This window comes from Hyla sarda, chromosome 3 (assembly GCF_029499605.1).
Source record: "Hyla sarda isolate aHylSar1 chromosome 3, aHylSar1.hap1, whole genome shotgun sequence".
Lineage (NCBI taxonomy): Eukaryota > Metazoa > Chordata > Amphibia > Anura > Hylidae > Hyla > Hyla sarda.
Genome location: NC_079191.1, coordinates 47,365,121 through 47,386,631, shown reverse-complemented (window position 1 = coordinate 47,386,631; position 21,511 = coordinate 47,365,121). Strand labels below are relative to the sequence as shown.

General features: G+C 45.5%; 1 protein-coding gene across 3 annotated transcripts in view; it reads left to right on the top strand.

Annotated features, from left to right (window-relative positions):
* MBOAT2 (membrane bound O-acyltransferase domain containing 2) overlaps positions 1-21,511 on the top strand; it is a 226,817-nt gene that overhangs the window by 128,113 nt on the left and 77,193 nt on the right. For all 3 annotated transcript variants that reach the window (XM_056564137.1, XM_056564139.1, XM_056564138.1), the window contains one exon: positions 17,994-18,089. In XM_056564137.1, the coding sequence (XP_056420112.1) occupies positions 17,994-18,089 (96 nt within the window). The remainder of the gene's footprint in view (positions 1-17,993; positions 18,090-21,511) is intronic.

The window sequence follows — 21,511 nt, the reverse complement described above, 5'->3', positions numbered from 1 at the left end:
CAGAAACGATTCCTGTATCTCTGAGTTCCCTTTTGGCTGCGACACAGCAACTTGGTGGTGACGCCCAGGGGCGGGGCGTGGCGCAGCGCGGGCTTTCTTCGCGCGCTTTTCCGGCAGAAGTTCTGCTCCGCCTGTGCTGACCGGACCAAAGGATCGCAGCATGAACTCATTGTGCAGTTTACAAATTTCAGTTGTAACAGAATTTTCGCCTCCCCCCTTACTTTTCTCTTGGCCCCCTTGTATGGTGCACCACAAACACCGTTCCTGTACACAGCAACACGGTTTACAGCACATGAATAAAGTTATTTTTCTGGGGGGGAGTACACTTTCACTAATGGCGACTGTGGTAGGCACACACCCGTATCCTGTTCGTGCAACGCCAGAAAGGCTTTGCGGTAGCCCTTGGGGGGTGTTGGTAATGGGGATATTGTTTTGGGTGAATGAGGGGTTAATGTTAACCCTGTAGTTGGTGACACCAGACTGAGGGCTAGTATGCTGAGATGATTCTCCGGCCTATCGCCGCCCTTCCCAGTAACGATAGGTGCATAAGAATAAAGACTGAAGGCCCACAAGGTAGTTGAATTTGAACTTGCATAAACTTTACTTAACGGCTTGCGGTACATCCACAGAGTAGTAACAGTCTCAATCAAATAGTCTCCATATACCTCAATGACTGACAGATGTTGCGGACCTTGACTTTTGACAATAGACTCTGATTTCAGGGTATATTGCGAAGATCCGTCCGGATTTAAGGGATAGATAAGGTCCAGTGGTCTTGCAGAGTGTTTAGGGATTGATACACTCACAATTTGGAATAAAACAGCCGTCGCCGCAAGGCTAAGGCCTAGACTCACTGATGACAGCAGCGCAGATCCTTTCTCGTCAACAGCCAGGAACCAAGAAAGATGCTTACTGTTTGGCTGTGCAGGAACAAGAGAGCGATTAATGGCCTCCGCGCCCTTATATGGGAAGGGCCGGGCCGTTTTGATTGGTCCAGCCATCTGTCACTCACCGTCACAAAGGAAATGAGTGCATTACATCACAAGGACCTCCAAAGGTCCTCAAGCAGAGATACCATAGAGTTTACCTGATCACGTGACCCGCAGGTCCTGCTACGCTTCTCACAGATAATTAACTATTTATATACATTTTATACAGTTAAACTTTCACAAATAAGGAACATATGATTAGAGCAATGACTATAGGGTTGAGAGGTGACTAGGGGTGGACTATACAAAAGGACCCCGACGTCCTAGGGACTCTGGCTATGGGGACCCACAACAAAGGTACCGGATAGGATTCGGTACCGGGACACCACAAATCTATAAGGGATGTTAAAGGGGTACTTCGGTAAAAAATCTTAATCCTTCCAGTCTGACCACAGTGCTCTCTGCTGACACCTCTGTCTATATCAGTAACTGTTCAGAGCAGGAGAAAACCAGAGAGCACTGTGGTCAAACAAAACATAAATTTAAAAAGAAAATAACTTTCTCTGGAGCATACAACAGCTTATAAGTACTGGAAAGATTAAGATTTTTTAATAGAAGTCATTTACAAATCTGTTTAACTTTCTGGCACAATTTGATTTAAAAAAAATGTTTTCCACCGGAGTACCCCTTTAACACGAGCATCTTGTGGAATAGCTGCTATTCTTGTGAGAAGTTCATCAGGCCGGAATATAATGTGCAGCTGCAGTATGCCGCTGAGTTACAGCATTACCAACGGTTGTTCGTATAATACAATAGCAGTGCCATGCATTCTTCAGAGCTGCGTTCACAAAAGGCGCTTTGTCTGGTTTGTATCTTGGGTAGTTGAAATGTTGCTTTGTGAATTAACCATTTCTCTCCTGGTAAAATTTTGAAAGGTTTCACGATTTCACATATACAGTATCTGTATATGTGTGTGAGTGTGTCACAGTCGTGTTATTGAGACAGATGTAAAAGTTGAAAGTTCCCTACAGGTTTTTGTCCTCTGCTAAAAGTCTCTTTTGGCTTGGAAAGGATCCCTGCTGCTTTGTTGAATGGGTTTGCTGGCAGGAAGCATGGTGAGCTGAAGAAAAGTCCATGTTTTTCCTTAATATTTCCTGAAATATATAAAGCAGCTTTTATCTTGGGTGCATTGGTATCCTGACTATTAAAAGACAAGACTGTTTTTGCAGAGAAGAGATACGATGACCCCAGTTTTCAAGTTATCTGTGGGGGGCTCCAGCTTTGGCTTGTCTGACATTGACTGATCTATTAGAAGAAAGTATTGTAGGAACAGTCTCCCTCCGTGTATAGAAAATACCATTAGGTGTACCTGCCATTTGGAAAATACTTTTTATATAATATAGATAAATAACTTTATGTATATGTGGTGGCCCAGTACAGGAGTTGCACTCCTGTACCTTTCTGTCCTGTGTGGCGGACTCTATCTCAGTGTTCCCTGAGTCCACCCTTATTGTATATATCTCAAATGGTTAATAAGTGCCTTATATTATATATATAAGAATGTCTTTATAATGTTCATATGCCTTTAAATATTGTTATTAAGTCATGTAACCAGGGAAGGTGTCAGTGACCAGGTGACTTGTGAGGTGACCTATAGGACTTCCCAAAAGACCTCCTATATAAACTAAGGGAGGAGCTAGTTCAGTCTCTTGAGTTCCATTCTTTGCTCAGTACAGAACAGTCAAGACCTGAGAGTGTCTGGTGTCCTTAAAAGACCCAAGGCCTAACCACATAGCCACGCTTCCACCCACCAAGTGCCCCACAGGTGAACGTCAAAGCTGGTAAGCTACACAAGGGGGGGAAGTCTAGTCAGTCTTTGTCAAGTCAGTCAAGTCTGTCTAAATTCAGCGTGGGACTGCATAATTCAGAAAAGTCTACTACAAGTCCCACAAGCCAACAAGTCTCCTAAGTCACTGGTCATCTCCTTGGGCCTAATTGAGCTGTAAAGACTATTCCATCTGTCTGCCTACACATATATTTGTAATATACATTAGTTTAAAAAAAATTATATTTTTGAGTGAAAAAACAACATTTAAAGGCATATGAACATTATTAAAAACAGCTATTTCTGGCCTACAGAGAGCCTCACAATGACAGAACCTGGAGGTGGCATCAGTATGAGGAGACCATATAGTGGCTGAATGACACAGCCTGGAGTTGGCAGCAGCATGAGGAGATCATATAGTGGCTTAATGACACAGCCTGGAGGTGGCGGAAGCATGAGGAGACCATTCAGTGGCTGAATGACACAGCGTGGAGGTAGTGGAAGCATGAGGAGACCATATAGTGGCTCCTCCAGTACAGCCTCCACAGGGCTCATGTGGCCGTTAGATGTGGGGGAGAACACATCAGGAACCGCTTGACAACCAAATTGCGCATGGCTCAGGCTTCCTTGTCGCAACTCGGATAAGATGTTGTCCCCGTTGTCGGTCACCATGGTTCCCATTTCCAGTTTTCGTGGAGTAAGCCATGATTCGATTTCTTCATGAATGACTGTTAGCAGTTCCTCCCCTGTGTGACTCTGTTCGCCAAAGCAAACCATGTGAAGAACAGCATGACACTGCCATGCCCTGCACACATGGTATGCTGGAGTGGCACTGAGACTTGTCCGTGCAGTGGAGGATGAGGACTCGGTGGAGTATGAGGAGGCGGAGTCGCACACTGTTACAGGACCAACGGCCTGAGAGTGTGGAGGTGGAGGTGTAAGCGGTGTGACCTGGCCAAGTTGTTATTGTGGCTGTGCAGGAACCACATTCACCCAGCGGCGCCGTAAAGGACATGTATTGTCCCTGACTGTAGTTACAGCTCCACACGTCGGCTCTGCCGTGCACTTTTGTACACACCGACAGGCTCAAAGACTGGCCCACTTTCTGTTCCACAAATTGTGCAGGGCTGGTACTGCCTTCTTTACAAAGAAATTACGTCTTGGTACTCTCCACCTTGACTCTGCACAAGCCATCAGTTCTCTGAAAGGTGCAGAGTCCACCACTTGAAAAGGGAGGGGGGACTGCAGCACCAGCAACTTGGACAGGAGCACATTCAGCTTCTGCGCCTTTGGATGAGTGGCTGCATACTACTGTCTCTTGGACATGGCTTCTCCGATGGATTGCTGGCGGAATGACTGACTCAAAGTAGGAGGAGCGGGAGCATCTGGAGCATCAGCTCCCTTCGGCTGAGGTGGTGGAGCCTTGGCTGGCTGAAACAGGGAGCGGCATGCCACTGGCTGGACCACCACATCGGAGCCACGGTTCTCCCAGGCTGCTTTATGGTGATGCTTCATATGTTGATGCAAGGCCGCGGTGCCAACATTGGGACCCTGGCCACGATTCACCTTCTGCCAACACATCTTGCATGTGGCCATGTTTACCTCCTCCGGATGCTTGATGAAAATTTGCCACACCACCGAGTAGCTGATTTTCCTACCAACAGTCTGCACTGATTGACTGCTACTGCCGCCGACTCCAGGAACCCGTTTCACTACCTCCCGGGAAGGTAGGCTGCCGCAAAGCAGGTGGTCTACCCCGGGCACGTTTGGCTCCAGACTTTCCACTTCTGCCACCATGCTGACTGCCAACCATACTACCACCTTGCTGGCTCAGCTGCTGCCTCACGGGCAACCTGCAACCCTCTTCTCCGGATGATGATGAAGCCCCTTCTGCACCCGGCTCCCAAGTGCTTCATCATCATCGAGTTGTGTCTGCACATCACTGATGTCCTCCTCAGCTTCCTCAACAGTGCCTGCTTCAAGAGCCTGAACGCTCGCAACACCACCTCCCACACCACTCCTCATCACTACTTGCCCACCTAGCGGAGGAAGTGGCGGATTTCTCCTCCACTTCTTGACTGGGCAGTAGCTGCTGACTGTCCTCTACATTGTCCTCACTAAATAGTGGAGCTGAACCCACAACATAAGATACTTCTGTGGGGGAGGGAACCGCATAGGACAGAGGCAATGGGAGGATAGGGACTGCTCCCGGACCATGCCAACTTAGGGTTGTGTCTGAGGAACCCACCGTCTGTTAAGTGGATGACCGTGTTAAGTTAACCAATCAATGACGGCAGATGGGTTGTTGGTCGAGACACGACCGCTAGCTGCCACGCGCCCCTAGTCTGCTGCAACCTCTGCCTGATGAATTTAGGCCTCTGCCACTCCTCTGTGCACGTTCTGTCACTTCTCTGCCTGACATACGTATATGAGGGGAGTACAATACGCTCCACTACGCTTAACCCCTTAAGGACAATGGACGTACTCCTACGCCCCCGTTTCCGAGTCCTTAAGGACCGAGGACGTAGGAGTACGTCCTGTCCATTCCCGGCCCCCCGCCGCTAGCCGGAGGGGAGCCGGTGCCCGATGCCTGCTGAAATCGTTCCGCAGGCATCGCGGCATATCACCCAGGGGGGTCATTATGCCCCCCCATGTCGGCGATGGCCGCAGATTGTTGGACAATTCAGTCCAGCGATCTGCGGCGATTCCGGGTCAATCGGGTCTCCAGTGACCCGGTGACCCGGAATTACTGGCTGATCGGGGCCATCAGAGACGGCCCCGAACAGCCATAGCCAGCAGGGGTGAGGTGGCACTGGTGCCACCTCACGATCGCCCTGATTCGTCGGCCGGTTTACCGGCCGACCAATCAGGGCGCCTTCTGCAGGTGTCACTCCCGCAACCCGCTCCACCCCTCTTCCGGAGGACGTGAGCGGGTGCGGGAAGAAGACTCCAGGAGCTGGAGACCCCGATCCCCTGCGTCAATGTTGGGATCGGGGCCCCAGGAGCAGCGGCGGCGGCGAGGAACTGACCTGTGTCCCGGAGCAGCAGCAGGAGGTGAGTGACAGCCTCCTGCTGTTGCTTAGCAACAGCTCCCAGCATGCAAAAAGGGCATGCTGGGAGCTGTAGTTATGCAACAGCAGGAGGCAGACCACCACAACTCCCAGCATTCCCTTATGGGCATGCTGGGACTTATGGTTTTGCAACAGCTGGAGGCACATTCTTTCTATGGAAAAGTGTACCTTCAGCTGTTGTCTAACTACAACTCCCAGCTTGCACAAACAGCTAAAGTGCATGCTGGGAGTTGTAGTGGTGCATCTGCTGGTTGCATAACTACAACTCCAAGCATGCCCGTTGGCTGTCGGTGACTGCTGAGAGTTGTAGTTTTGCAACAGCTGAAGGCACACTGGTTGTGAAACTCAGAGTTTTTTTTTACCTAACTCAGTGTTTCACGACCGGTGTGCCTCCAGCTGTTGCAAACTACAACTCTCAGCAGTCACCGTACACCATGCACCATACATGCTGGGAGTTGTAGTTTTGCAACAGCTGGAGGCACACTGGTTGTGAAACACTGAGTTAGGTCACATACTCAGTGATACATAACCAGTGTGCCTACAGTTGTTGCAAAACTGCAACTCTCAGCAGTCACCGACAGCCAACGGGCATGCTGGGAGTTGTAGTTATGCAACAGCTGGATGTCCCCCCCAATGTGAACGTACAGGGTACACTCACATGGGCGGAGGATTACAGTAAGTATCTGGCTGCAAATTTGAGCTGCCGCAAACTTTCTGCTGCAGCTCAAATTGCCAGTGAGAAACTACTGTGAACCCCCGCCCGTGTGACTGTACCCTAAAACACTACACTACACTAACACAAAAAATAAAATAAAAAGTAAAAAACACTACATATACACATACCCCTACACAGCCCCCCTCCCCAATAAAAATGAAAAACGTCTGGTACGCCACTGTTTCCAGAACGGAGCCTCCAGCTGTTGCAAAACAACTCCCAGTATTGTCGGACAGCCGTTGACTGTCCAGGCATGCTGGGAGTTTTGCAACAGCTGGAGGCACCCTGTTTGGGAATCACTGGCGTAGAATACCCCTATGTCCACCCCTATGCAAGTCCCTAATTTAGGCCTCAAATGCGCATGGCGCTCTCACTTTGGAGCCCTGTCGTATTTCAAGGCAACAGTTTAGGGTCACATATGGGGTATCGCCGTACTCGGGAGAAATTGTGTTACAAATTTTGGGGGGTATTTTCTGCTTTTACCCTTTTTAAAAATGTAAAATTTTTGGGAAAACAAGCATTTTAGGTAAAAAAAAAATTTTTTTTTTACATATGCAAAAGTCGTGAAACACCTGTGGGGTATAAAGGTTTACTTAACCCCTTGTTACGTTCCCCGAGGGGTCTAGTTTCCAAAATGGTATGCCATGTGGTTTTTTTTTTGCTATCCTGGCACCATAGGGGCTTCCTAAATGCGGCATGCCCCCAGAGAAAAATTTGCGTTCAAAAAGCCAAATGTGACTCCTTCTCTTCCGAGACCTGTAGTGCGCCAGCAGAGCACTTTTCACCCCCATATGGGGTGTTTTCTGAATCAGGAGAAATTGGGCTTCAAATTTTTAGGGGTATTTTCTGCTATTACCCTTTTTAAAAATAAAAAAATTTTGGGAAAACAAGCATTTTAGGTAAAATTTTTTTTTTTTTTTTTTTACATTTGCAAAAGTCGTGAAACACCTGTGGGGTATTAAGGTTCACTTTATCCCATGTTACATTCCCCGAGGGGTCTAGTTTCCAAAATGATATGCCATGTGTTTTTTTTTTGCTGTTCTGGCACCATAAGGGCTTCCTAAAGGTAACATGCCCCCCAAAAACCATTTCAGAAAAACGTACTCTCCAAAATCCCCTTGTAGCTCCTTTGCTTCTGAGCCCTCTACTGCGCCCGCCGAACACTTTACATAGACATATGAGGTATGTCCTTACTCGAGAGAAATTGGGCTACAAATACAAGTAAAAATTTTGTCCTTTTACCCCTTGTAAAAATTTAAAAATTGGGTCTACAAGAACATGTGAGTGTAAAAAATGAAGATTGTGAATTTTCTCCTTCACTTTGCTGCTATTCGTGTGAAACACCTAAAGGGTTAAAACGCTGACTGAATGTCATTTTGAATACTTTGGGGGGTGTAGTTTTTATAATGGGGTCATTTATGGGGTATTTCTAATATGAAGACCCTTCAAATCCACTTCAAACCTGAACTGGTCCCTGAAAAATACTGAGTTTGAAAATTTTGTGAAAAATCGGTGTCACGATGCCGGCTGGCAGGTAGTGGATCCTCTGTGCCAGAGAGGGATTGGCGTGGACCGTGCTAGTGGATCGGTTCTAAGTCACTACTGGTTTTCACCAGAGCCCGCCGCAAAGCGGGATGGTCTTGCTGCGGCGGTAGTGACCAGGTCGTATCCACTAGCAACGGCTCAACCTCTCTGGCTGCTGAAGATAGGCGCGGTACAAGGGAGTAGACAGAAGCAAGGTCGGACGTAGCAGAAGGTCGGGGCAGGCAGCAAGGATCGTAGTCAGGGGCAACGGCAGGAGGTCTGGAACACAGGCTAGGAACACACAAGGAACGCTTTCACTGGCACAATGGCAACAAGATCCGGCAGGGAAGTGCAGGGGAAGTGAGGAGATATAGGGAAGTGCACAGGTGAAGACACTAATTGGAATCACTGCGCCAATCAGCGGCGCAGTGGCCCTTTAAATCGCAAAGACCCGGCGCGCGCGCGCCCTAGGGAGCGGGGCCGCGCGCGCCGGGACAGGACCGAGGGAGAGCGAGTCAGGTACGGGAGCCGGGGTGCGCATCGCGAGCGGGCGCTACCCGCATCGCGAATCGCATCCCGGCTGGAAGCAGAATCGCAGCGCCCCGGGTCAGTGGATCTGACCGGAGCGCTGCAGCGGAGAGAGTGTAGCGAGCGCTCCGGGGAGGAGCGGGGACCCGGAGCGCTCGGCGTAACAATCGGAAAATTGCTGCTGACCGTTGAAGCCCTCTGGTGTCTTCCAAAAGTAAAAACACGTCAATTTTATGATGCAAACATAAAGTAGACATATTGTATATGTGAACCAAAAAAAAATGTATTCGTAATATCCATTTTCCTTACAAGCAGAGAGCTTCAAAGTTAGAAAAATGCTAAATTTTCAAATTTTTCATCAAATTTACGGATTTTTCACCAAGAAAGGATGCAAGTATCGACAAAAATGTACCACTATGTTAAAGTAGAATATGTCACGAAAAACAATCTCGGAATCAGAATGATAACTAAAAGCATTCCAGAGTTATTAATGTTTAAAGTGACAGTGGTCAGATGTGCAAAAAACGCTCCGGTCCTTAAGGCCAAAATGGGCTCCGTCCTGAAGGGGTTAAGGTGTAAAATGGCCTGGTCCTTAAGGGGTTAAAAAAGTATTTGTCTACAACACCAGCTGGTGTGTACTTTTTGCTGGCCTTTCACAGTATCTAGGCCCTTAAGACTTTAACAGGAACAAATTAGTACACCACTTAGATGTATGTATGTGGTATGCACTTATGAGGGGAGGACAATGCGCTCCAGTACACTTAAAACAGTATTTGTGTACAGCAGTACACACCAGTGCTGCAGCACACAGTCGCTGTGTACTACATCCAAAATTGCACTTTCTCTCTCAATCTCACTCTGTCAGGAATGGGTAGGGAAGAAGTGCACTCTAATCTCACCCGCTCCCCTATCCCTGCCTACTTACATTCCTGCCCTAAATACAGGTCCGTAACCACAAAGACAGTCCGTTCCTGTATACGTGAGGGGCGTAACTGTCAAAATAATAAACTACAATAAAACAGACTAGGTCCGGTGCCAGCTGGAAAACAGACAGACTAACAAAATGCTACTACACACTCACACAATAGTCCAGAGTCAACTAACCGCATCTAAGCCAGGAGAAGTCAAAGTACCAAGCCTCTAATACCAGAGAGAATAGTCAGAGAGAGGAGCCAACGGTTCAAAAAGCCAGATATTACCAATACAGAAGACAGCAAGCAAGAGTACAAACTGAGCTTTATAGCAAGCACTGACTGGGAGTATACTGACAGCTTATATGGAGCCAGAACAGGTGCTGCAATCAAGGTCAGCTGATCAGTCCAGACAGCCGGGCGTAACCCAGCAACATTAAACAACAAAGAACCTGTTAGAACCTTTTAACCCTATAGGTTCTGACACACACTCGCTGCTGTTCTGTGCAACACACTGCTCTCTGTCCCTCTCTGTAATAGAACGCTGTAGTGACTGGGAGGTGAATCGCTGCTGTAAAAATGCTTTTCTGTGCAACACACAGCGCTGTCTGTCCCTCTCTATCTCTCTGCAATAAAAGGCTGAAGTGACTGGCCGCAAGATGCCTATTATATAAGGCTGTGACATCACAGGGGTGAGTGGCTGCAGATAGGCTGCATCCTGCATGTTATTCAGGGTCATGCCATCTACCCTTGTTCCCACCTTCCCAGGATTCCTTGCCCCATGTCCTCACATGGGGGCAGAGGGCCCTCAACCTCTAGATAGTTCTTGGAGGTGGGACCCACACCTGTCAGACATTTATGATATCTCCTGTGGAGATGCTATGAAGGTCCAGACGGGAGTTGTTTATTCCAAATATCTGTTTCATTCCAGCACAGCTGCATCCATGTGTGGGGGCCCAGTACAGAATGTGCCATTCTGTACCCCTGTCAGTCCTATCAGGCGAACTCAGTCCATTTCCCCTGGCCCCACACTCCTCAGGACTCTTTTACAACCTAAATTTAGCATGCCGATAAGCTTCCTAAAGTTCCCCTGCCCTAAAATGGGTACTCCACCCCTAGACATCTTATCCTCTATCCAAAGCATAAGGGATATGATGTCTGATCACAGGGGTCCTGCTGCTGGGGACTCCCACGCTCTCCCTGCTGCACCCAGCGTTTGTCTAGAGCGCCGAGAGCAGTGCTGGAGGCTCGTGACGTCAGGACCGCGCCCTGCGTGTGACGTCACAACCACGCCCCTTCAGTCCAAGTCTATGGGAGGGGGCATGATGGCCATCATGTCCCCTCCCATAGACTTGCATTGAGGGGGTGTGACCGTGACATCAGGAGCCTCTGCCCCGCATCACCAGTCATCCGGCACTGAGCAAAGTTTACTCCATGCACCGGATGTCTGGGGTGCAGCAGCCTAGATCGCAGGGGTCCCCAGTGGTGGGACCCCCGGGATCATACATCTTATCCCCTATTCTTTGGATAAGATGTCTAGGGGCGGAGTACCCATTTAATGACTCCTGGTTCAGGCAGCATTAAAGTATTGTACAATGCCTCTATAATAAGGTTTCAGTGGAGCATGCTATTTCACCCCTAAATGATATTGGAGGCACACAGAGGGACGAAATAGGTCCATATATTTCTGGGGGTGGCGTATCACCCATACAACCCAAATCCGAAAGACAGTCACGACTGGCCTATGTTCCTAAAATAGAAGTGTATAAGACTGAGATGTACCTGACACCTTTATAAGTGGCTGCACCCTGACAACCACGCTGTCACAGCATCATCTCGTTTGTTTGTAGCTTTGGGGCAGGTGTCATGGTCACCTTAGCCGGGAGTTCATGATAATGAGAGGTGGATATTACGATATTCCAGATTATTTTTATAGAAAATCCAGAATAATGGTGATGTCACAAAACACATCTAATTGCATTGCATATAGTAAGAACTGGGATATAAAGTAGTACTCTGATTCCGTCTGTGTCTGGATGCTAATCCCGCCACTGATGTGTATCACAGGAAGGACAGCTTCTATCCACATATCTAATCCCACTCAAGGTTAAATGACGCCTACGCTGTAGATTTATTTTTTTATTATAATTTGCATAGAAATTGTCATAATACAATACAGACGGGAGGTGGTAGGTTATATAAGGCATTGTTTCCCAACCTGTGGCTCGCCAGCTGTTGCAAAATGACAACTCCCATCTATGTTAATTCCTTTCTGTATTGTTTTCTTTTTATGTATCTGTGATAACCCACTACAGGCTGTACCAGCTGCTGCTGCACAGGGCTGGTGCAAGGATTATTGTCACCCTAAGCAAAAGCTAATTTTGCCACCCTCTTGACTCCGCCCATTGGCCCGCCTTTGACACGCCTTACCTTACGACTGGGGTGACACACTGTAACAAATCTCCTCCTCATGCTGCTGGCTGAGCGAATGGTTTGGATGCTGGTTGTCTAACTTTCTTGTGGCAGGCAGAGCGGTGCCCCCATCAAAAGTGCGCTCTAGGCAGCAGCCTATTTTGCCTATATGCAGAGCCGACCCTGGTACTGCACCAAAGGGGACTCGTATGGCTGTGCTCCTGTAAGGTTTGCTTGTTGAGGGCCTACGTTCCTGTGTTCTTATATAGTCTGCATTAAACTATATATCTATATGTATACACTGAGGTTGTTGCTAAATTTAGGATACATTGCCTTTGCAGGAAATGTTAAGAGCACAGACCATGGCCACATGTCCAGCCAATCACAATACTGCTTCTACTCCTTTACCTGGCAAAGGAGGAGGAACTTTTCTCCTAGTCAGTGTAGTCTGGTTAAAACATGGTGCTCAGCAGCTCATGTTACTTCATAAGGGACCTGCTACATGGTGAACCCCAGGTGTAGTTACCATCAAGCGCACTTCTACAGTTAGGTATCGCTAAAGTAAACCTACAGCAGTAAGTGGTCACATTAAAGGGAATTAATCTTGGACGTCATTACACATATCCACGGCTGACACTATTCAGGGACATACCAAACCTTCAGAAGACTTCTCCCGGACGCACCAAAGATGACGCATCACAGCATCACCCAGACCTAAATAAGTGGAGGAAAGTTTGCCACAGTTCATCACCCCCACCCCCTGTCACCCACCCCCCTGAAAGCCTATAAGTCTCCCCATGTCTTTATGATGGTCTCCTCAATGGGATACATAACCCCTGTTGTCCTATGATAATAACCCTGTCATGTGCAGCCGTCTTCACTAACATAATAATACACGTGGACAGGAAACTACCTACTTCAAGATCAACATCCTCCTCCTCTCCTGCTGCTGCTGTCATGATTCCCATGATCTGAATGACTACAGGAGTGACCTGTGCTAATGACATAATCACATAAGTAAATGAACAGATTAGAATCTCAGTCAAGACCCAAACATTCATCTACTGCTACCAACACCATTCCTATGACCTGATTGACTACAGAGTACTCTTATACACACTTTTTTTTATCATTGCCCTTGTCTCTTACATCTTCAATCACATAATCACATATGTGGACAGGTCGCTTAGTCAGTCAAGATCAACACACTCCTCTTCCGCAGACCGAAAATCTGACAGACTGAAGTGCATTCTGATTCACCAACTTTTAGATCATGGTCCTTCTGCCTTACACATCAGTCCTTATTAACGAACATGACTTAACCCCTTAAGGACTCAGGGTTTTTCCGTTTTTGCACTTTCGTTTTTTCCTCCTTACCTTTTAAAAATCATAACCCTTTCAATTTTCCCCCTAAAAATCCATATTATGGCTTATTTTTTGCGTCACCAATTCTACTTTGCAGTGACATCAGTCATTTTACCCAAAAATTCACGACGAAACCGGAAAAATAAATCATTGTGCGACAAAATCAAAGAAAAAACGCCATTTTGTAACTTTTGGGGGCTTCCGTTTCTACGCAGTGCATATTTCGGTAAAAATGATGTGTTATCATTATTCTGTAGGTCCATACGGTTAAAATGATACCCTACTTATATAGGTTTGATTTTGTCGCACTTCTGGAAAAAATCATAACTACATGCAGGAAAATTTATACGTTTAAAAATGTCATCTTCTGACCCCTATAACTTTTTTTTATTTTTCCACGTACAGGGCGGTATGAGGACTCATTTTTTGCGCCGTGATCTGAAGTTTTTATTGGTACGATTTTTGTTTGATCGGACTTTTTGATCACTTTTTATTCATTTTTTAATGGTATAAAAAGGGACCAAAATACGCTTTTTTGGACTTTGGAATTTTCTTGCGCGTACACCATTGACTGTGCGGTTTAATTAACAGTATATTTTTATAGTTCGGACATTTACGTACGCTGCGATACCACATATGTTTATTTTTATTTACACTGTTTTATTTTTTTTTATGGGAAAAGGGGGGTGATTCAAACTTTTATTAGGTAAGGGGTTAAATGACCTTTATTAACACTTTTTTTTTACTTTTTTTTTGCAGTGTTATAGGTCCCATAGGGACCTATAACACTGCACACACTGATCTCCTATGCTGATCACTGGCATGTATTAACACGCCTGTGATCAGCGTTATCGGCGCTTGACTGCTCCTGCCTGGATCTCAGGCACGGAGCAGTCATTCGCCGATCGGACACCGAGGAGGCAGGTAAGGGCTCTCCCGGTGTCCTGCAAGCTGTTCGGGACGCCGCGATTTCACTGCGGCGGTCCCGAACAGCCCGACTGACTAGCCGGGATACTTTCACTTTCGCTTTAGAAGCGGCGGTCAGCTTTGACCGCCGCTTCTAAAGGGTTAATACCGCACATCGCCGCGATCAGCGTGTTTTTATTCTCTTAATTTCTACGTTTTAAAGTCGTTAGAGAGAGGAATGTAAAACTCAACTTTTATTTAATGAAAATTAAATGTATAGAAAGTTCTGCAAAACTTTTTTTTTATTTTATTATTATATAATATTTTTTATTTTTTGCCAGAAATATGCGACTTCTGAGTTTATAACAATAAAAAAAAATAAAAAAAAGAGTTCATAACTTTGGGAGCCAATCTGACACATTTACTTTAAGGCCGTGTTCACACTGCAGAGCTTTCTTGTGAAAATTCCACGTGGATTCTACTTGTGGCCGCCTCCTATTGATGGGATTTTGTTCTATAACTTGATTGAACATATTGAATATTTCTTCAGAATCCTCTGGAAAAGTGCAGTTTGTCATGGCACCTATGTTCCTGCAAATTGCTGTGGACTAGAACTAATTCCGGACCATGTTAAAAGCCATGGATCCACTGAGGAGATTCCTGCTATTTTTACTTGTTTATTTTCCTTTGTGGATCCGCAACTGTTTAAAATGGCCCAGAATCTGCGCTTGTTTTGAGCAAATCCCTATAGCAAACCTCTCCTCCTCCGAACAGTTCCTGACATGGACAGAGATGGCAGCAGAGAGCACTGTGGTCAGACTGGAAAGAACTACACAAATATGTGTAGTCCTAGCCGGAGTTCCTGCGGGCGGGCTCGCCCGCAGGAACTCCGGCTAGGACTGCACATATTTATAATTGTGGACCTGAGGAAGGCGCCAGCGAGCGCCGAAACGCGTTGTCCTGTTTTTACTGTCTTGACTTCTTTTTTCAATAAAAGTTAGTCCTGCATAAGTGCTGGCTCATACCGTTTCTTGACTTCAACCTTCGCCATCTGACAGCAGCGCTCTCAACACCCCCCCCCCCCCATTTTTACTCCTCCTACTTTGCATGTTTGTCCGTCCTCCTTGGGAAGACGGAATAATAAGGGGTAAGAGCAGCAGACTGTCGCCATTTCCTTCTCACCACCATTGTGTACTATCGACTCAAGGTCAGTACGCCGCCATAGGTGTCAGTGGCTGGTATTTCCATTTTTTACCTTTCCATAAAATACCATACAGGGAGCGCCCCACTGTTTTTTCTCCTCCTCTCTACTCTGTAGTACACAGCAGCTGATAAGTACTGGAAGGATTCAGATTTTACAAATCTGTTTTACTTTCTGGCACCACAGTACCCCTTTAAAACTGGCATATAAAACACCGGTCTTAGTATTTTACGCCTGTGTTTCCTCCCACCATTGCAAACTATTTATGGACCTAAAAACAACACAACGTGAATATTTAATGATCTTCTTGGCCCAGGATTCAGTATTGAGCTCTAATTTTATCTAACAGTATTCGCACTGTTAACTCCTGGACTGTTATCTGCATCTACATTATACAATCTCAGCCATCTTATTGTTGCAGGTCACGTGGATGAATTTCAAATTAGGCATAAATAGTCTTTAATATTCTTGGCGACCATTAACATGGATAAATGAATGCGGAATGATAACAAGGAAAATGGGCACTTATCTGCTTATAATTAACAGTAACTCAGGGACCTTGCACACTCTATAGGGGCAGAGTATTCAGTACAGGGCCTTAAAAGGAACCTTTTATCACTTTCATGCTACCTGAACCATAAGTCAACAGGACAGTAGCCCGTGGCTTCTTCACTGCCAGCCTTAAAGGGGTACTCCAGTGGAAAACAATTTTTTTTTAAATCAACTGGTGCCAGAAAGTTAAACCGATTTGTAAATTACTTCTATTTAAAAATATTAATCCTTCCAGTACTTATCAGCTGCTGTATACTACAGAGAAAGTTCTTTTCTTTTTGAATTTCTTTTCTGTCTGACCACAGAGCTCTCTGCTGACACCTCTGTCCATGTCAGGAACTGTTGAGAGTAGGAACAAATCCCCATAGCAAATCCCTCCTGCTCTGGACAGTTCCTGAAATGAACAGAGGTGTCAGTAGAGAGCATTGTGGTCAGACAGAAAAGAAATTCAAAAAGAAAAGAACTTCCTCTGTCGTATACAGCAGCTGATAAGTACTGGAAGGATTAAGATTTTTAAATAGAAGTAATTTACAAATTGGTTTAATTTTCTGGCACCAGTTGATTTAAAAAAAAAAAAAATAACTTCCACTGGAGTTCCACTGGCGTACCCTGCTGACACCTCTGTCCATGTCAGGAACTGTCCAGAGCAGGAGAGGTTTGCTATGGGGATTTGCTCCTATTCTGGACAGTTCCTGACATGGACAGAGGTGTCAGCAGAGAGCACTGTGGTCAGACTGAAAAGAAATTAAAAAAGAAAAGAACTTTCTCTGTAGTATACAGCAGCTGATAAGTACTGGAAGGATTAAGATTTTTAAATAGAAGTAATTTACAAATCTGTTTGACTTTCTGGCACCAGTCGATTTGAAGAAAAAAAAAAGAAAAAAATGTTTTCCACCGGAGTACCCCTTTAATTATTAGTTTTCTCCCTATACCCAAGTAGGGAGCAAACTATCAACCAAAGCTGGTGAGGGGAGAAGCCGCCTGGGACCTCCCCGATGAGTCGTGGTTTGGGCAGGATGACAGGTTCCCTTTGAGCAGGTGATACACATTAGAAGTCTCAATATCAGAGGAAGGAAAAGTCCGATGCAGTCACCATATGTTGTTGGACTTCTTAAATCTTAATTGCTTGTGTTCAGATAAGTTAAGACAGTTTAGACTGTTTAGACAGTGCAAGGGAGAGACAGACATACCAGTGGAAGAGGGGTTCCTGGACGATGGACCGTTTCACTCACCTGTGCGGGAAACGGTCCGTTGTCCAGAGGATCAACCCCTCTCTGTTTTTTCCTGGGCCATAAAGAATTGTCATACTGAATACTGTTTAGTGAAGGATCACACCACTTGTTGTACGGCTCACTTGTACGGTTATTATACGCTCACTTCTCAAAGGTGCATATATAAAGCTTTCTTAAGCTCAGGAGTGCCAAGTGTATTTTCTATTGTAGAATAACCACTTTAGATAAGTCTTGGACCAAACGATCATGTAATGTGAATGATATGGTGGCCTCCATACAAACACCAAAGCATTTCAAGCTATTTTAGGTCTATATCATGGCACTTTGCCATAATTAAAAACTATAGTAGCTCGGAACGCGTTGGTGTTTCATTTGCGTTTTTTATATTTTTGGGTTTATCTCTTTTTAATCAAGCTATAATAATTTTTTTTTGGGAACCTGGAAACACCTAGCTTCAATTTTGGACATATACTGTGGAGGCATAGAGCTTTACCGGTCTTTATATGTTACACCACCTTTGCACAGTGCTGTCCATGTGTGGGCTATGTACCGATGGAGACGTAAGACAGCAGTCACATGATTTCCCATGTGACTATTTTCTTGGCTTTCACAGGATGCATAGGTGCTGAACAGTAACTGAACGCATCGATATCACACTTCCTAATTATAGTTGTGTGTGTATATATATATATATGCATATCTTATTCAATATGCACATAAGGAGTGGGACTTTTAATGCTAAGTATTTTAATGCCTTCCTGAGTAGTTTTCTTCCAGAATATATGACTGTGAGCTTTAATTGGTTGTTTTATTCATTTTCAGATACTGCTTTGTGTTTGCTTTGGGATACCTCACCTTGTGTCAAATAGCGAGAGTCTATATTTTTGACTATGGACAGTATTCTGCAGATTTTTCTGGGTAAGTAACAATGCTTATTATATTCAGATTATTTTTTCTAACCTCAGCCATATCCTGATACATTATTAATTTAACCTTGAAAGCTGAATTCGCTAAACATAAAAATGCAGTTATTATAATAGAATGTATAATTGGTCTTATTCATACAGGAAAAGTTATCTAAAGTTTGGTGATGAATAGAAATATTGTAAAGTACAGTATTTAATCTTACCTTGACTTTCCATTACTACTTTCTATTATTCATTATTCTTTAGTTATATCATTACTGTTAAAGAACAACTGCAGCGGCATTACACTTATCCCCTATCCACAGGTTAGGGGATAAGTGTTTGATCGCGGGGGTCCGACCGCTGGGACCCCCCCGATCTCCCTAACGGGGCGCCGCCATAAGCGCTCATGGTGAGCGCTAAGGTGTGTAGCGTCGACCTAGAGGTCGACGGTGACGCCCCGTCTCCTCCCCGTCCCCATACAATTCTATGGGGGATGCGGGGAGGCACGAATGCTGCCTCCCCGCCTCTCCCATAGAGATGTATGGAGGAGGCGTGCCGGCCGCAACGTCATGCTGTGGCTGGCACGCCCCTGCACGGGAGAGCCGCGGCCCCGTACAGGAGATCGCCGCAGGCCCCAGTGTTCGGACCCCGCGCGATCAAACACTTATCCCATATCTTGAGGATAGGGGATAAGTGTTTGTAACGCTGCAGATGTCCTTTAATAACTCTAAAGGGGAAGTCTCTTTAAGATGGGAAGATCATCTGATCATTTATCTGATCACAATCAATGTGCTCTTATCTGACCATATAGCCAACCAAATGGATGACCACTGTATACAGAAGTTCTTTACTCTGGCTCACACAGAGGTTTCCCTGATAGGAGACTTCCTTTCATATGCTGGTAGTGACAGACATAGGTGATAATGCATACTAAAATGTTTTTGTCTTAGTGAGGCAACCCCTTAAAGGAGTACTCCGCTGCTCAGCGTTTGGAACAAACTGTTCCGAAGGCTGGAGCCGGCGCCGGGAGCTTGTGAGGTCATAGCCCCGCCCCCTCATGACGCCCCGTATCCTTAATGCAAGTCTATGGGAGGGGGCGTGACGGCCGTCACGCCCCATCCCATAGACTTGCATTGAGGGTGTGGGGTGTGACGTCATGAGGGGGCACCGGCTCCAGCATTTGGAACAGTTTGTTCCAAACGCTGAACAGTGGAGTACCCCTTTAAGCAGTACAGGTGTGAATGAAAAAGCTGGAATTTTAACCCTTTCCCCACCCATGACATACATGTACGTCATTGGGCAGGTGAGTTGCCTCCCTGCAATACGATCGTGGGGTGCTGATGGGTTGCTAGGGCAGCACAAGGCCTCAGCATCTTCCGTGACTTGACTGCATAAGCAGTCGACTTATCGACTAAAAGTCTTTGTCTTGGTGAGACAACCCAATAGGCAGTGTTGGTATGGGGGAAAAATTTGGGATAATAAATGCTTATATATTGGATCTGTCCTATTAGTGGGAGTGGCCCAGGACCCTGACCTTGAAGCGGTTGTCTGGCGAGACAATATTATTTTTAAAAGAGACAGACTGGTTGGAAAAACATTACCCTCCTCCTGATCCCCACTGTTGCCATTCTGATATTCATTGATCTCTATTTGCTGATCCCCACTTAACTCACAGAAATTGTTTGCTTAGCCAATCACTGACTATGGTGGATGGACTATGGCTAAGTCAGCATTTCTTTCCATTTGGAATGTGTTGAGATTAGACCAGAAAATGGGAGATTATCCCACCCAGTAAACCTGGAATCGGTAGTGGTGAGGGGTCAGTAATTTCTCTTTACTAGTGTTGAGCGGCATAGGCCATATTCGAATTCGCGAATATTCGCGAATATATGGACGAATATTCATCATATATTCGCGAATATTCGCATATTCGTTATACCCTCGTTTTATTTTCGCACACGCGAAAATTCGCGTATGCGAACATTTACAGATGTGAAAATTAGCATATACAAAATTAGCATAAGGTAAAATTCGCATATGCGAATTTTCGCACGCCAGTCTCACACAGTAGTATTAGAGCCTTCTTTACACCACACAAGCTGGAAGCAGAGAGGGATGATCACTGTGATGTGTACTGTGAAGAAAAAAAAAAACGAATATTCGTAATTACGAATATATAGCGCTATATTCGCGAAATTCGCGAATTCGCGAATATGCGATATTCGCGAATAATATTCGAATTGCGAATATTCGCGAGCAACACTACTCTTTACCCCGTCTTTCCATTTAAATATAAAATTATCCTGCTGGACAACCCTTTTAAGTAGGGGTGATCTTGACCAATCAGTATTGGATTCTCATTTCAAGCAGCAAGCATTGTATTGTTTTGTTAAAGGGAACCTGTCAGCTGCATTTCACATTCCAAACTGCTGGTGGATAACTGTTAGGGCAAGGAGGTACATGGTACCTTTCATATGTTTCTCTGTGTCTCCATAATGTATAAAAATGGTTTTATTCTCTGGTACCAGAGCATAAAAGTGATGTTCCCAAGATCCTATATTGGACAGACTAGATAGGCTGAATGGTTCTTATCTGCCACACATTCTATGTTTCTGAAGTGCCCTGCAATTTCTGTCCCTGCTTGATCGACAGTCAACTGGATGTGGTGAGGAAAAAATGACCTTAGTGCAGGCGCTCGGAAGTCCAGAGAGATCTCACAGCCAAGTCATGGAAGTGAATTAAGTTCAGGCTTTATTAGTTCATAGCATCAATAACGTGTTTCAGGTAACATACCCCTTCTTCAGATTGACAGATTAGCCAATCTAAGCCAAGCTAATCTGTCAATCTGAAGAAGGGATATGTTACCCGAAACACGTTATTGATGCTATGAACTAATAAAGCCTGAACTTAATTCACTTCCATCACTTGGCTGTGAGATCTCCCTGGACTTCCGAGCGCCTGCACTAAGGTCATTTTTCCCTCACCACATCAACGTCAACTTACAGGATTTCCCTTCGGATCCATCCTGAGACCTGCGGGCTTGCACAGAATCCTCCTCTTACTTCAGATAGAGGTTACATGCGTATATAATATACGCTCCAGGTGAACGGCCATCTATTAGACCCCTTACCTACCCCACTTTTTGTTGGGACCCCTATATCTCCCAGGGTAATGCACTAGGTGCCTTTTTGGGCCTTTCCCCCCTTTTTCTCTTTTCTACTGATTGACAGTCAAGGCTCAGCCACCAAATCTTGGTCTGGCACTGTGAATTCAAATTGTGTGCAGATGTGAGACTTGAAAACAGGGCTTGGCTTCCAGCTGACTGTCAATCAAGCATGGACTACAATGGGAGGAGGAACTATATATAAAGGGACCATGCCCTTATAGTGTCAGCAGTTTTATACATGAATTGCAGCTGATATATTCTCTTTA